We start from the raw sequence: 16,812 nt of genomic DNA, 5'->3' as shown, positions 1-16,812 counted from the left end.
AGTGTGTTGTATTGTATTGTATTGAATTTTTAAGATGCATGATGATCCCAAGTTCCCTAAATTGACTGACTCTTTGCACAGTGTCACTCTGCCCTCCATGCTCAGATTATGAAAAACATGAATACTAAATAGGGATCCTAAATATTTAAAGAGCATTGATATCTCCCTTAACATTTTCTTTTTTAAAACAAACCCGAACAGTATGGCGGTCCAATTTTGACCACTTTAGATTGGGATGCACATTTAATCGGTTAGTTGAGAAAACCTTTACCCTAATTTAAGACTAATCAATAATATTAACGATGGTCATTGATTACACCCTTATACTGTTTGATCCAAAAATTCTTAATATAGTCATGAAACAGGGATTTTTTTTTCCAATTCTAGCCATTTATTGAAAACAATACAGCATACAAAACACACTCTTCACCACAATTATCAACATCATTCAACAAAATTATTTCAAGTTTGAGATAACAACATGTGAATAACTTATAAGACGCATTCAATAAATGGAAATAAAGACAACATTCTGCTTCCTTATAGATTCACAAGTGAGTATCAAAGAACATAAATACATCATCAATATTGCACGCTTTCCATTATTAGATTTCCAGTTGAAGCATACACAATACAGTAGAATTCCAAAAAGAAATAATATCACTTTACTACACAATGATAGAACTTTTCTTTGATGCTCTGTCATGATTTGTACACCACATTGTAAGATCTGTTCAGTGTCTCAGATTTGTCTGGGGAGAAATCATTCAATGACCACTCAGGAGTCGTTTCTCGTCTTTGGCCCCGTCCAGACTTCCACCGACGCTGTGGCTGCTCTCCATCTCCATGTTCAGCTTGTTCTGCTTCAGTGCATCCTCTGCAGTCGGCCACCTGGAACCTAACAGGCTGGCAGGGTTTTCCGGTGAAGTGACCTTGTGGGTGCGAGTCCTGGACCCACATCGGACCCTGGTACAGAGCAGATAGAACACCTCGATGAAGTTGAGGAGCAGGGAGACACAGGCCACCACCAGCATGAAGATGATGAAGATGGTCTTCTCTGTGGGTCGGGACATGTAGCACTCCACAGTGAAGGGACAGGGCTTTCTAGAACAGGGGAACATGGGGACCATCACGAAGCCATACAGGTAGTACTGGCCTAAAATGAAGGCCCCCTCGATGATGATCTTGAACACGAGCTGGGTCAGGTAGCTCCCCAGCAGGTTCCCCTTGATCTTTACCTTTCCCTTTTCATCTGTGTATTTAGGCATTTTCAGCAGCCGGGTTCCACCTGGGCTCGCCAGCTGCTCTCTCATCTTGTTCTCCTTGTGGATGACATGCATGGCGTGGCCCAGGTAGACCAGCGTTGGCGTGGAGACAAAGATGATCTGGAGGACCCAGAAGCGAATATGTGAAATGGGGAAGGTCCAATCATAGCAGACGTTCTCACAACCAGGTTGTTGAGTGTTACAGATAAAACCCGACTGCTCGTCGCCCCAGACACTCTCAGCACCCGCACCCAGAACCATGATTCTGAACAGGAAGAGGACGCTCATCCAGATCTTCCCGATGACTGTGGAATGGGACTGGACCTTGTCCAGCAAGGTTGACAGGAATCCCCAGTCTCCCATATTTACAGGCAATGTAAGTGATCTGTGATAAAAAGATAAAAAGGAAATACATTAAATTCATGCAAAAAACTTCAAACCACACATTATAAATCAAAACATTAATCACAACAATCAATATTCTTTGTTCTGCTAAATTTGGTTAAGCCACTCTTTTAATGTTCTTGAATCTGGCTACAAGAGAAGTAATAGGATCTCAGACCTCAATGAACTCTAAGCAAGTTGGTCAATATTTTCCTAAAATAATCATGAATCAGTATTTTGAACAAAAAAGACAACTCAATGGCATTATACTACTGAGACAGTAAAAGCAGGTTGGTATCGAAATAAAACCAGTAAAAAACGGTAAAGAAAGAGTGCTTTCCATGGGTAAAACTAACTTTCAAAAACATCTGTATGATACAATAAACAAATTAAACATGTGTCTTGAGTAAAAAACTCTCAAGTTGAGACATGAGAATCAATCTGATGCCATTATTAAGTTTATACAAAAGGGGCAACTCAAACACCCTTTTCTTAAAAAAAATCAAAAAAGTATATATTAAAGGAAGAAATTAAAAAAATTACAATTCAGTCCAGTTGTTTTTATAGATAATCACAGTCACTCACAAAACACATTTCCTGAATTTGTCAAATGATCAGATATTTGAAGCAGAGAACAACGATTGTTGCATCTTACCTGTTGACCTGGTCAGAAAGGACTGTCTGTGTCTGGTACAGATCACTAACTTAGAAGTTGGACCTTGGAGTAGAGGGTGAGGACAGCAACACCGATCACATTATGCAACACACATCAGGCTTTAATGTCACGTTGTAACCGTCAGCAAAAGGGGCCAAAAAAAAAGGTTGAAGAAAGATCAAGAGGACAGGTGTGTAATAATTGACAAGTGTTCAGTATCACAATCTTTCTCTCCCAGACGGCCTTGAATGGTAGTCAAAAAAGATAGATAATAATAACAACAGTGTGTTATCATGAAAACAAAACTACAACAATAAAAAAATAAAACTACTGCTCAGAATTTAATAGTCAGCATGTGTTTGTGTGGTATTATGAATGCTGAAAAAGTTGCTTAATAAGTAGTAAGCAGTCCAGTCCACTGTGGTGGAACTTTTACGTTCAGATACATAATTTAAAGTTTGATGTCGCCTGTTGAGACAAAACATGTATCTTTATTTTGTTGAACTCACAATAGCGTTCACCTTCACCTACTTGATGTCCAGTCCTCAAAATGCACTACAAAAGTAGCACAAAAAATCAAACATATAACACAGAGGCACAGTTTGGGAAAAAATGTTTCCATCTCTGCCCAAAGTTTGATTAAATGACATTAAGTTTAATTTGAAATGTTATTATCTCATTAGTCTGTCACTTGGAAAAAAAAGAGGAGTTGTACCTATAAAAGAAAGATAGTAAAATACTCTCTATCCAGCTGTAGAGTTTGACATTTTGACATTTTTTGTTTTGTCAGGGATAAACATTTGAGGTATAAACTATTAATAAGTGATCTTTACAGATGCTGGTGGGCAGAGCCATGCTAGCTTGTTTCTAGTCTTAGTGCTCAGTCAAGCTAACTGTCTCCAGGCTGTCGCTTTAGATTTTCCGTCTCATTTAACTTTGACTATACAGTACATAAAACTATTTATTTAAAAAAAAACCTCAAATACCAGGTCTGTGTGCTGTGCTTGTTAATATTTTATCTTTCAGGTGAGGAATAAAATGTTTGCTGATGGCAATCTCGTGGCTCCGGGTCTGGTGCCCATCCCGGCTCTGCTTTCTTTCACCATTCCTTGGTCTTGACCTTAAAACCTCCTCCTCCCAGCAGTGCAAAGTTCCTGTGCTTACAGTGTACGCATCAAGTTTTGAGCTTCCGGTCTTGTCCAGGCAGTTAGCAAGCTCTACAGTCAACTGGGCTACCTGGCTAACAATAGCTACAGTTACCAGCAGTTAGCCTTACTTGTGCAACAATAAGCAAGTCTTTAAATCCCAGAGAGTTGAGGCAGAGAAGTTGTGGGACAAAGCAGGAAAACCAGAAAACATTCTCTCCACAAAATATGTGCTCAACAGTTCTTTGCGTTTCGATGCCAGAGCGGCACAACACTTTGCTGGTCTAGAACACAGAACGCTTAACGGCAGGTGCTAGGGTCGAGGTTATTGTGACCAAGGACCAACTAAAACTGCTTTTGACCGCCGTTTTTTAAAAACCAGAGCTAGGGTAGTTTGTTCTGACCTGTCTACGAGAAAATAAACTAAAGATTTTCACTGCGGATGCCAAATCGAGGCAACAGTCGGCCGAGGACCAGTCATGTTTGGATGCCAATGTCGGCATACAAAGCCAGGAGCAACACTTGTGAAAAGTGGATGAAGTTTGTCATAGTTGTTCGTAACAATGCTGGGAAATTGGAGACATTAACGAAAGCACCAACGTGAACCACAATGTGAGAAGTTTATTGAATCAAAATCGCAACAACATTATCTGAAATCCTTACAAAAAGTACCCTTAGCAAAATTTATCACAAAAAAAGAGAATCTAAATTGATGGGTCTGTCAACTGCAGGAAGACATGTTTTGTTATTTTGGTCACATTTTGCCTGTGACTGAGTTGTGTTGACAGAAGCTGGTTACTCCCCTCCCTTCTCCTTTATTTACTGCACAAACACATCCCTTCCCACCCACAGCCAAAGGAATACAAATACGGGAATGCAGGAAAATTGGACACGTACATCTTATTACAGCCTCCACACGTCAGATGTGGACCTCCCCTATGTTGTTGTTCTCAGGCGATACGGCCTCGTTGACCCCGCCTGTGACCCCTTTTACCCCCAGCTTTCGCCCGTGGAGCTCCAGCTCCAGGTTGACACAGTTCTGGATCATCTCGTCACAGCCTTTAAAAGCTTTCCTGCCTGAAAGTTGTGGCGTCACCGGGGTCACGGTGTAGTCCTGCCTTCTCGCCATGCACTCCTTCACTGCTTTCACAATCAGGTAGAACAGCTCAACCAGGCTGAGGATGAGGGAGACCACCGCCGCCACCAACATGAACCAGATGATGACCGACTTCTCTGTCGGCCTGGACAGGAAGCAGTCCACCTTGTGAGGGCAAGGTGAGCGGGAGCAGACATAGCGAGTGTGGAGGGTGAAACCATAAAGAAAGTACTGACCGACGATGAACAATACCTCCAGGACAATCTTGGCCACAAGATGGAGAACATAACTGCGAAGGAGTACGCCTCGGATACTGATCTTGCCAGTGCTCTTGGTGTACTTGGGAACTTCGAAGGCTCTCCTCAGGAACAGACTGGCCTGGTCGTCCAACTCGGCCTGCTTCGTTATCCTCTCCTTCATCTTGGAAGAACACAAAAAAATACAGTTAGACATTTAAAAAACACACTTGCAGATTGAAAAGTTGGAAGTGAATAAATTGAAAGATATTTTTTCTATATAAAGATATATGCATATGAATGTAGAATCTGTAGACATGGGACAGGATTTGGGTTTTGGAAGTTTTTTTGGTGTCCATTTGAATTCTGTATTGACTAAATATCCTGTTGTCAGGATGTCCACAGGCTACACTGTGAGCCCCAAAAAGTTGTTGTCAGGTGATGGCCAGTTCAGACACTGGGTTGTTGTTTGTAGTTCAAGAATCTATGAGATATGGACTCATTTGGTTCCACACTGTTTCGCCAAAACACTTGCGTGTGGCGCCATCTCCTTCTTCTTGAATCTTCTAAGCGCCAGAAGTTGTATTTTTATCCACATTTTGCCCAAAAATATCAACAAACTCTTTTTGCAATCAATACATCCTACAGAAAGCTTCTTGGTCTTGCAAAACAATTCTTCTGTTGCCACTGGGTCATTGTTAAGTTTTACCTGCTTGAAAAACTAACCACTATTTGAAATCTTTTACACCGTATGCAGTTTGCCCTTGAAATGTTCTGTAGATGTTTTTATTGATTTGATCAAACTATTTATTAACATTATCAGTTTTTTAATTCCACTGAGCTCCCTAGCATATTGATTATTATTTATTATTTATTTTATTTATTTATTTATCTGAGTATGATATACAATATATGGGCAATATGAGCATATATTGATCAGGTGGCAGATTTTTTTCAGCAGTTTTTTCTAATTCATACATTTATCTGATATGAAAACTTCTGATAGTGATATCATTTGTGACCTACTGGCTACAAGCTAGCTACATCTGCTGTATGTGATAATGTTACCTTTTAAGTCCACAAGGAATTAGTTTTAGGTAGTAAGTGTTGCTTTAAAGCTGCATTAGTCTCTCTTTGGCCACTAGGGGGCATACTGACAGATTCACTGCCAGCATACAATGTGGCTAGAGATGGATGTCAGCAAAATATTTGATATCCAACAGAGACAGAAAAATATTTGCATTAATTTCTGTTCTGGCAAATTTTAAAAATAAGTCCAACATTCATTCTTCCTCTAATGGAGTAGCTGCTTGTTACTCCACATGCTTCAACAGCAAGTTGCCAACCGTTGTGATTACAGGTAGCATTTAGTGGGTTTATCAGGACTTGTTTGCCTGATGAGAGAAGCTAAAATCTGAGTAAGCTGAAGATAAGAGAAATAAGAGAAAATAAATAATTCTCTGCAGGTTTGGTGCAGTGAGTGCCACCACACTTTCAAAGGGGGAAATTCAGGTGATGAAGCAGCAAGTAAAAAAGTATAGTGTAGATAAATAGAAAAAGTAACTGAGTAGGAGTTTATGAAATAGGAGTAAGAGCAGAAACAAAACCAGAAACTATACAAGAGCAATTAAACTTAACACAGCAGAGTATAGTCACTTCTGCAGGTGTGGCATTCCTGACAAATTAAGCATTTACCACTGCACCCACGGCAGTGACACACCTTCTTCTCAGCGTGGATCACGTGAAGGACGTGACCGAGGTAAAGCAGCTTCGGAGTGGCCACAGCAATTATCTGAAGGAACCAGAAGCGGACGTGAGAGATGGGGAAGGCGAAGTCGTAGCAGACGTTCTCGCAGCCCGGCTGCTGGGTGTTGCAGACAAAGTCGGATTGCTCATCGCCCCACACCTAGAGGAATATAGAAGAGATGACACATTATACTCAAACTTCAGAGAGTTCAAAGTTTAATCGGGACAATATTTAACTCATGTGCTGGCCTTCCTGGGAGTTTTGAGACATTCCCAACCACATTGATATTTTTCCAGCTACACTCTAATTCTAGCACATTTTACTCCCTGTACATTCAACGTACGTAAAATGTTTGTTTTAAATGTTGAATAGACCAGACCTTATCAGCTCCAGCGCTCAGGACCAGGATGCGGAAGACAAACAGTGTGGTGAGCCAGACCTTGCCGATCACCGTGGAGTGGGTCTGCACTTTATCCAGCAGGCGTGCCAGCACATCCCATTCGCCCATTTCAGTCGCCAGTTGTCCTGCTTTCTCTCAGTTTAAACGAAAATCAAAATTAATATTTTTCTTCTTACATGCAATGCTTTTTATCCATCTGGATTTTTTTGCTGTGAGTTGCAGAGTTACGGCGATATCAGTCTTCTCTCGTATACAATGGAACTAGATGGCGGGATCCGGTTACTCAAGATGATCCACCGATGTTCTTGTTAGAAGTTTCACGTAGGAACAATTTTCATTCCACTGAGCGGAAGGAAGAATGCATCTAATCATGGAGGAGAGGTGCATCACCTGAGACAAGAAGGGCGCCATCAGTGTTTACATTGTCAGCACGAGCCTCTCTCCATGACTAGATACTCGCTTCCTTCTGCACAGTCATGATTTCTGAAAAGCGACATTGCTGTTGAGTTTTTAAGCCTCACCATCTTTTACCTAAGGTCAAAGGTCAAGGTCACTGTTACCTCATGGTGACCCATTCTTGTGAACACGATATCTGAGAAATGCTTTAAGGGAATTTCGTCAAATTTGGTACAATTGTCCACTTGAATTCCAGGATGAACTGATTATTTTGTGGCCAAAGGTCAGAGGTCAAGGTCACTGTGACCTGACAAACACTAATTTTTGGCCATGACTCAAAAATACATGCAAAAAATTTGATTAGATTTTAAAGTAATGTCTAAGGGGATATAATATGTAGTTAGGATTAAGTTTAATGTATTTTGACATCATAATATTCTGATAGAAATGTTCTGCCCATATTTACAAGCCACAGCTGAATGGTGTGAGGAGGGGTAATGCGATTTATTTTATTATTTTTTTTTGCGGTTTGAGCACCACAAGCCGAGTGCCATCTAGTTTCATTATTATTTAGACATCTCTATGGCCCTTATCTCCATAGCTTGGCAACTCACACCATAGCTTGGCAACTCACACCATAACAACCATGAGGGATGAGCACTACCAGGAATATTATGCATTTTTGATTTTGGGGTAAACCGTCCCTTAATACAAAAAAAACCATTATGACCCTCAGTTTATTTTTTGGCAATAAGTACAGTATATCCACTGTTATTGGTGGTTATACAGGGTGAAACACACATTGCAGGTGTGAGGTCAGAACAGACAGACTCTTTAACAAGGCTAAATTCTTTATCATTGCTCGTAGCCTTGTCAGTTTGTTGACAGAAGCAACGGCTGCTGATTACAAGTCTCCAAAACACACTTATCTGCTGAAAACCAGGACCATAACCTTGGTTGATACCAACCATCGCAGCGAGCTCAGCCACTGAAGAAGTTTATGGTGTAAGCGTTCAAAAAAAGTTCAGTTCCTGAGGTTTCTTTAACATAACTGTTGCACAGAATTTACCGATCTATAGGTTATGAGGCTTTTTTGTCTGTTGGTTTGATAAGAATAATATGTTGTAAAGCATTCTCTCAAAAGTCTCACATTTTGAAACATGAGTTTGACTGTTTGGTAGATATTAGAAAGTTTAATTTCATACAAATCATGTAGGTACAGTCACATTTTTATTGCTCATTTTTGTTTGAGAATGTAATTATTATCATACATATTACTGCCATATCACTTTGTAGTTCTGCTTTTTGAGCCTTTAGTAATGGTTTGCATTCACATGTCTATGTACAAATGACATATAAATTATTTTTTCAAATTGTGCATGGAATATTGAATAACATCAACAAATTTCAAATGATTCCATAAAAATATATATATTTTTTCCCCAGTTTATGTACATTACAATCCGAGTAACCTTTTCTGATAGGACAATTCAGATAGGATAGGATATTTTAAAAATTGGCTTACCGATTGAACAATTCCACAGAGAAAAAATGGAGTACGAAGAGAGCGATGTCTCAGGAGGACGAGGATGGGAGAGAGTGAAGAAGCAGCAGCTCTTTTTATCGTTTCCTTTCACGTCACCGACCTATTACTCCCAAAACAACGAGCCTCCAGCCTTCACACAGAGTGCAAGAGGTTGGAAAAGCCTAGTTTTGTTATTGGTATTCTATTTCTGCAGCGATTTTGCCTAATTTGACAGTGGACAGAGAACAGGGCAGACTTCAAACCAGTGACTTGTTGTTTCATGGACTGTCCTCCACTAAATCTTTCCCCGTCTGTACAAACAGATGGGTGAAAAACTAAAGGGAAAAGCTGAATAAGTGAGTGGGGAAACAAATGCAGATGCTTCCACACAGGGCAGGAGAGATCTTTAAAAGGTTTGATGAAAGTGAGTCAAATGTTGTGACCTTCCACCTTATTTGTAATGGTTTTTCCTAACATTTGAAGCTTTTTCTACTTCCTGCGGCTTATTTGAACATTTTCTACAAGTTGACTGGCAAGCAGCGTTTCTTGAGATTTGTGTTTCATCTGGTTCATTTGCCCAGACACTCTGTCGGATGTCGTTGTTTTCACCCATCTGTACCTTCTCCATTGTAGTGTCTTTCTACTGTGCCACTATTCTCCCAAATAGTGAAAGACTGGTCCCAATTATATTCAGGAGACAACCAATGTGAGGAATTTAATTTCACAATATCCTGTTTCTATTAAGTCCAGTCTTTTCATTTGTTTTCTGTGTCTCTACTACTGTTGAGAATATGATTTTTTTGTCATTGCTGATTGTTATTTTCCACTCTACTCAAGATGTTTTTCTTGACTCTTTTAATTTATAGGCACTTAAGGCTACAATATTTGCGTCAAAATTTGTTATATAGATGCATATTATCAAGTGTGTCACCATATTTTTTTATTTCTTATTCACTTTTAGCACTTCATATGGCAAACAAACAAAATATCTTCTCAATTCCCTCAAAGATCTTACTTGACTTGTATGTTGTTTGAAACAATGTTGGTATGTTGATATTGACGTCTTAATTATATTGAAAGATTCTGATTTTGTGTTTCAATCCTCCCACAACATCTGTGTATCGCTCTGCACCTTGTGTGTACACAACAGACTGCCCCTCGCACGTGTCCATGAGGTTTACAAACAGTGTCTGACCCGGCTGATCTGATGGGGGTCACAGGGTAAACTCTGGCGGTCGGGGCGGTGTCGGTTCACAGACGCAAATGATTTACCCCGACCTGACGTTTAAAGAGAAAAACAAAGCCTTTGTGGCCTCCATACACTGTACACATACTGTATAAATGCTGGAACGTATATAACCAGTCAGATAAAGGACTATTCTTCAAAGACACACTTTGACATTTACGATGAAAAATGAACACAGGACAGTACAGGAATGAAGGAGTTTTATTGGTGTAATTATGTGCTTTGACGACACATATCATATTTAAGTCAACATTTTTATATCCTGTAATTATGTCTAAGCAATAAACTCAACACAATATGTCTGAACCTGTTAACATTTTCTATATAAATAGTTCTTTTAGAGCAATATCCACACACACACTAAATGTAGCTCAAATATACTGTAAGTTCTCAATCAAACTAAACATCACAATCTCAATCTTCAGCACATTTCAAATTCACTCCTGGAGATGTTTAATCTTCCTCCACATCCACCTAAAGCTACCATTCCTCATTCATAACCACACACTAATTTGCTGGAAACACACATTTTTTTAAAAGTGTAATAACCCACTGGTAAACTAAAGTTATATTCAGATTGCAGGAATAACTTCAGATGTATACTTGCTTTGGTCACAATGAAGAGTTTGAGTTAAATATGTGTCCTTCTCAGCTTCAATTAACATGTTTCTTAGATCTGGACTGAGTGGTGTTATCGCAAAATTATGCTTAAATTACACATTTTTTTGTGTTGCATATTGTAACTTGTAACCAAAAAATGAATTCTGCTTTTCTTCATCAGTCCGCCTCCAACTTTAAATGATAACTTTAAATTGGGTTTGGCTTTTGGCATGATGTTCCTTGTTCGTGTGCCATCTAGGTGTGGTTAATCATTGCTGGTAGAAGGCAGGTTTAACCGGAAAGAACTGGGAATTCAAATTTCGGCACACATTAAAAAAAAAAAAAAACCCTCAGTGACCATCAGAGCTTTTTCTTAGTAAGAGGTCTTAGAGGTCAAAAATTAAAAAAAATAAATTATTCCCTATAGTCATATTGATGTCTTTGTTTCTTGAATTCCTTATTTTTGTCATCTGCTATTATTGTGTTTTCAGACTGCTTTATTATTGCTCTCTACTGAATCTCATCTGCACTTTATACAGTAAGTTTTTCAGTGTGCAACTTTTTTTCTAAATATATAGAAAAATAAATAAATTGTACATTCAGTTTTACATTTAAACAACCGGGCCTTTCAGGTCCATGTCTTGTCCAACAGTTTAAAGGGTTGAAACAGTGCGCAGGCTCATCAGGTTGGCTGGTTTCTATAATTAATTAAGGATGTCACAGAATCTGTCAGACCATAGTCCAGTACCTCAGGAGTAATTAATCTAGTCATTCAATATTTCAAGCATATTCCACTGCAGCTTCTCTAGAAATTGATACCAAAGCAACATAGGACAATCAGATTTAACCACCAACCACAACAGAGCCTTTTAGAGTTGAACAAATTTAAACCAATGGCAGAAGAAGTTGACACCAGCAAACAAGAAGATCTAGTAAATGGATTACGTCTTGATGAATGGAGGTGAAGTGAGCTCTTAGCTTAAACTGATGAACACACGAGATCCAAGAACCCAAATCCACTCTGGAATACATCTCATCAGCCCATACTGTGAGGAAAAACAGCAGAGAAAAACAGACCATCATCAGCGATACACTCCTGATCACAAAAATGTGGTAATTTTAACGCAGTATTGCAACTTGACCTATTTTGTGCTGACCTGAAGTGTGTGAGGCCAGTAGCCGGTGGTCCTGTTAGAGACGCCCAGGGTGGAGATGGCGTGGCGAGCGTAAACCTCCGGCTTTGGTGCGAACCAGCCCGGTTTTGATGAAGCTGTTGATGATGATGATGATGATGGTTGTTGCTCACTTGAAGCCATCTGGTTACACAGACACACATACTGTATATCAAGAACTGACAAGAATAACGGTAAAATGTGGGAACTCACTTTGAAGATAATCACACACAGAGGAAAAGGACCCTTAGAAAAATGGCTTCCTGTCATTGGTTACTGTGATCTTAGCTGGCATTTAATCTTAATTATTTTTCATTTAAAGGGATATTCTGGTGTTAATTTAATCCATGGTCTAAATCACCGTGAAACTGTGTTAGACTCCCTCTCGAGAGATCAAATTAGCAGACTGCTAATTTACGGAGTTATCAACCTCAGAAACAACTACAATGCTAAAAACATAGTTCAACTCTCCTCCATCAGCTTCCGGGTCGGGGAAGTCCCGACGCAACGATTATCGAGTGCAGTTAGAAATGCTCAATTCCGTTCTTTTCCCTGTCTGCTCTCGATAATAACTGTTATAAACTGGCAGGTAAGACACATATGAACTTTGATTGCTTTTCCATGGAGTCATAATCATACATTTTCATCCATGAGCCGTGGAACTCTGCTGCACTCGGTAATCGACTCGTCGGGACTTCCCGTCAACAGGAAGCTGCTGCAGAAGAGTGGTAAATTTAGTCAGCTTTTTAGTAGAAATCCAGCTAAGCTAGTGGAGGTTAGATGCCCCGGACTGTGTGCTGAGACCCTATTTGTACTGTTGCTGAAGTTTGGTGCTGTTCTGAGCATTATTTGTGGCTTTTTGGTGGCGGTTTATATTTGGACCCATTTACTGCAATGTATTGTTGTCGTGCGGTCGTTTCTGAGGTTGATAAAACTCCGTAAATTAGCGGTCTGCTAATTTGATCTCTCGAGAGGGAGTGTAACACAGTTTCACGGTGATTTAGACCATGGATTAAATTTACACCGGAATATCCCTTTAAGCAAAGAAACCAAAGTCAAATGTCAAATGCTGAAACTGTTGATGTTTTAGTGTCCAGATGCCATACCAAGGCGAGACCTAAACAAAAAACATGGTTATCAAATGTTGGCTGATGACTACAAGCAGCGGAAAAAGGCTTATTTCAGATTTCTTGTTTTGTGCGACTGACAGACACTAAAATATTAAAATTACCATGATATCATGTAGAAAAACAGCAACAATTTGAAAATCTGAAAACAGACCGTGTTTGGCATTTCTTGGCTGAGAAATAAGTTAAATAATAAACTTATCATCACGATCACTGTCAATCAGTTTTTTGTTAATCCATTAATTGATTAATTGCCTAATTGTTGAGGCTTTAAAAAATGCAAAGAAGCCTACAAGAACTTTGTTTTAAATAAAAAGTCTGCAAACTGTCAAAATGTTATTCTAAATCAGAAATTATCTATCCAAAGAATGTCTATACAAGATTATGAATCTGACAAGCTTTTTACGGCAGCTTTCATTGCTTAACATATTTTGGTCGGCACAATAAAAAAGGGTCTATAACGGTCACATCAGGAAATCTACCTGGAAAGGAATCAGACTTTGGACAAAGATCCCTCTGCCGCTGTATTCCATGTGAAGAGCTCTGGAGAAATGATCCAGGTAACCCTGAAATATCAAGTGAAGAAAGGCAAACAGGATTATTGAGTGTGTGTGACATCAGACAATGGAGGGTAAGGATCTTGGTGTGTATGGACGGCAAGAGGCAGATGCACTGAGTGTTTCGTCTCACAGTGGCGGCGGTGAGTGTCACTCTTCCGGGGAGAGGTCTGCAGCAAGCACCCGATGATATATTGACCACAGCTCCTCTGCTGCGCTCCACCATCCCCGGCAGCACCAACCGGGTCATCAGAGTAGCAACCGCGACGTTCTTATTCACCAACTCCAACAGGCTCTGCTCGGGCATTTCAATCAGGCTCTGAGGGGAAGACAAAGCCTCGTCCACACAGTTCACCAGGAAGCCGATATCTTTACCCCTCAGGGCTTCTTTGATGAGCTTGCTGGCTGCCTGGTCCAAAGAGAAGTCAGCCAGGATAATGACAGTTTCCACTCCGTAGCTTTGGGAGAGGGATGCAGCGGTGTCTCTGACAGAGGCGTGGTCCTTAGTGACAAAGATGATGCTGATACCGTGTCTGGCCAGCTCCTCTGCATAGGCTTTGGCCACAGGCTCTGATGCACCTGACAGGAGAAAAGGACAATATTGAGGAATGAGGATATGTCACTGAGAGTCTGACCATGACCTCAAAGTTGACTTTCTTGCAGAAATGATAAGCTGATTATTTGATTGCCCAGAAATGAATGGTCCCTTATTGTTGAAACTAGAACAGAGCCGTCAGACAGCAGTGTGACAGCAATGTGTCTTTTGAACATTAAAGCATGCAAACATTTTCTCGTAAAGACCTAAAGTTAATATACGAACCTGAAAATTGGCATAATACGGGACTTTTAAACAGCAATAAGTGTTATCAGCTCATGTAACCATCATTTATTAGGGAAAACTGGGCATTATTTATCATCATTTTTACATATTAAATGAACCAAATGATTTATCAATGAATCAAAAGTGTAATTTAAAATTGTAATATAATTAATTCAAACACATTCGCTGTCATATTTACATTATTTAGTCACTGTGACACTCAACTCTCAGTGCAGTGCGTCATATTTATGGTTGCAAAATGTTAATCTGCTTTATGGATTAATCATTTTATTTACAAAGTTTAAACAATACACAAGAGCTCCTTGTAATTTGTCAAAACCTAAACTAAAATGTTCAATTTTTTTGTTTTGTGAGACCAACAGTTGAATATCAAAGGACATTCAATGTTACAATGACATCAAATCGCAAATTTTACCATTTTAAAATCAGCACTTAAAAGCTTAACTGGTGTGCATCCATTACCACATTAATTGACAAAAAATTAGACTAATGAAAGCAACCCTAGTTTTGTAATGATGCCCAAACCACTAAAAGAAGTAAAGTTACTGAAATGAAATGCGTGGACCTGACTCTACTGTCACACAGATCTACGGCATGATGTACTCTCGTTGTTTCTGCTGTGGTCCATTGCTGCATCCTTACCATAAATGACAGCCCAGTCACCAAATCTCTGGGTCAGGCTCTTGGTCGGGATCATTCTTGGTAGGAAATGCACCCTGACCAGCGTGCAGCAGTCTCTCAGCAGGATTATTACCTTGCTGGCGGTATAAAGAGCCCCCACCAGGGCGAGGGTTTCAAAGTAAAAGCTGCATGACCGAGAAATTTCTCTGTACAAAAACTGAAAGCTGTCAACTGCCGCCATAGTCGACACTACAGTCGCCGGTGCTAGCTTGCTAGCTAAACGCCTTGCTCAGTAGATTTAACGTTTTGATTTCTAAAACGTAAAGTCAACTAGTGAGTCAGGCGTCCTAACACAATATGTCGCTGTTCCTACATAGTAAATATATGATAATAATAAGTATCGGCGTTGACAGACGTTTCAGTAGGCAGAGATGTCCCCGGTGTAGCACCCGAGCAAAACATTGAGTCACGTGACAGCGTGCTTGACTGGTGCTGCGTTCATGATTTTTAAGGAAACCCGTCGGTAAGATTTTCAGCTCAAAAAAGTATTACTGTACAGACGTTTCACAGTGGACACTGTTGAGCTTTTACTGGACACGAATGACAGATCATCTGTCTCTACTTTTTTTGTCACATTTTACCGTTAGCGCTTTTCATTATCCATGTTTTACGTGTAATAGCTACATTTCCGACGTTTTGAAAGGCAGCGCATGGTTCCTTTCGATCCCACAATGCACCGCAGTTCACACTAAGTGGCCGTTTCCATAGAGACGCAGCAGCCGCTGTCAATTTCTCCTGAAATGATCTCTGGATGCAAAGATTTTACAAATCCAGAAACAAGGTGACTGTTTTGAAATGCAGTACACACGATGTGTTTGTTTTTGGGTGTTTAGTCTGTGCAGCGGGGACATTTTTGGTTTTCGTTCAGCAGTGGTTTTAGTTGAATTTAGCCAGTTTTGCCTTTAGCTAATGTTAGCTAGCTATGTTACACTGAAGCGTCTTGCAGCGTAAAGCTAACCAGAGGCAAGCAAGAACTGGTTTTGGCTTCTAGGTGAAGACATGAATATCACGTAGCCCCAATGAGTTTACAGTATAGGTCTATTAGTTGTTGCTGTTGAATTGTTACTTGTACATTTTAGAAGAAACAGCTGTGTATTCTGTTTATCATGAAATACTCAATTTTCTCTGTAGAAAACAGCTAGTTCTCCAGAGGGTTGTCACACCTGTTTGTGATGTAGCTGACTGACTCTGAAAAAGAACGTACAACAAAAACTGCATCGTTACAACCATGTGCTGAACATGGAAACTGATTAAAATGAATGCAGCACCTGATAGCTGAGGATGTTTGAACTCTGCTTTTTCTGTACTCATGCACCCCAGCTCTCTTTTTACATTTGTTAGAGGGTGATGTTTTTATTTCCTACTTTTTTTCGTTAGAGAAAGACCCAGAGGAAAAATCTTACTGCTCAAAGCTTGCTCCTTTATGGCTATGGAGCCGTAAAGGAGTTCAACGAGAGTTCTCATTTCAGTCTCGTTGTAGTCTTTTTTGGTCTCAAACATTTCTCATTTGTTTCTCCTAAAATTCCTTAGGAGCAATAGGTGAGACTTGAGACTTTACCGCTTAAACCATGCTCCTTTCCAGCACTGGGGAGACATTCTGAAACTTAATTGAGAGCTTGATGAGATCTCCTTTGAAACTTACAGGGAGCACCTGTTTCTCAGGAGAAACAATTGAGAAACTGGAGAAATCAGCCACAGCCTCACTTTGGTCTCACATAGATCTCATAGTTGTCTAGGAG

General features: G+C 39.9%; 4 protein-coding genes across 6 annotated transcripts in view; 1 reads left to right on the top strand and 3 right to left on the bottom strand.

The window, feature by feature from the left end:
* Positions 1–368: 368 nt before the first annotated feature.
* On the bottom strand, positions 369–2,410 carry gja13.1 (gap junction protein alpha 13.1). Its single transcript, XM_030404418.1, has 2 exons — positions 2,305–2,410; positions 369–1,650 (listed from the first exon to the last, which is right to left on the bottom strand). Exon 2 carries the CDS (start codon positions 1,626–1,628, stop codon positions 768–770), a length of 861 nt encoding a protein of 286 aa, XP_030260278.1. The 5' UTR covers positions 1,629–1,650; positions 2,305–2,410; the 3' UTR covers positions 369–767.
* A 1,640-nt stretch (positions 2,411–4,050) lies between these two features.
* LOC115573747 (gap junction Cx32.7 protein) lies at positions 4,051–9,146 on the bottom strand. Of its 2 annotated transcripts, none has more exons than XM_030404677.1 (4): positions 8,850–9,146; positions 6,908–7,060; positions 6,502–6,687; positions 4,051–4,965 (listed from the first exon to the last, which is right to left on the bottom strand). In XM_030404677.1, the coding sequence occupies exons 2-4, from the start codon at positions 7,034–7,036 to the stop codon at positions 4,369–4,371; spliced, it is 912 nt and encodes a 303-aa protein (XP_030260537.1). In that variant the 5' UTR covers positions 7,037–7,060; positions 8,850–9,146; the 3' UTR covers positions 4,051–4,368. The 2 variants fall into 2 exon arrangements, with proteins under 2 accessions (XP_030260537.1, XP_030260538.1); XM_030404678.1 differs by having other exon boundaries at positions 6,908–7,056; positions 8,850–8,975.
* Positions 9,147–10,278: 1,132 nt separating this feature from the next.
* Positions 10,279–15,489, bottom strand: hsdl1 (hydroxysteroid dehydrogenase like 1). Its single transcript, XM_030404275.1, has 5 exons — positions 15,035–15,489; positions 13,685–14,130; positions 13,477–13,560; positions 11,853–12,011; positions 10,279–11,741 (listed from the first exon to the last, which is right to left on the bottom strand). Exons 1-5 carry the CDS (start codon positions 15,252–15,254, stop codon positions 11,670–11,672), a joined length of 981 nt encoding a protein of 326 aa, XP_030260135.1. The 5' UTR covers positions 15,255–15,489; the 3' UTR covers positions 10,279–11,669.
* Positions 15,490–15,749: 260 nt separating this feature from the next.
* tbc1d32 (TBC1 domain family, member 32) overlaps positions 15,750–16,812 on the top strand; it is a 92,279-nt gene continuing 91,216 nt past the window's right edge. For both annotated transcript variants that reach the window (XM_030406266.1, XM_030406267.1), the window contains exon 1: positions 15,750–15,854. The gene's annotated coding sequence lies outside the window, so the exon portion shown is untranslated. The remainder of the gene's footprint in view (positions 15,855–16,812) is intronic.

Source organism: Sparus aurata, chromosome 22, assembly GCF_900880675.1.
Source record: "Sparus aurata chromosome 22, fSpaAur1.1, whole genome shotgun sequence".
In the NCBI taxonomy this organism is placed as follows: domain Eukaryota; kingdom Metazoa; phylum Chordata; class Actinopteri; order Spariformes; family Sparidae; genus Sparus; species Sparus aurata.
Note: the sequence above shows the minus strand (reverse complement) of the source record. Positions and strands in the feature narration are given on the sequence as shown.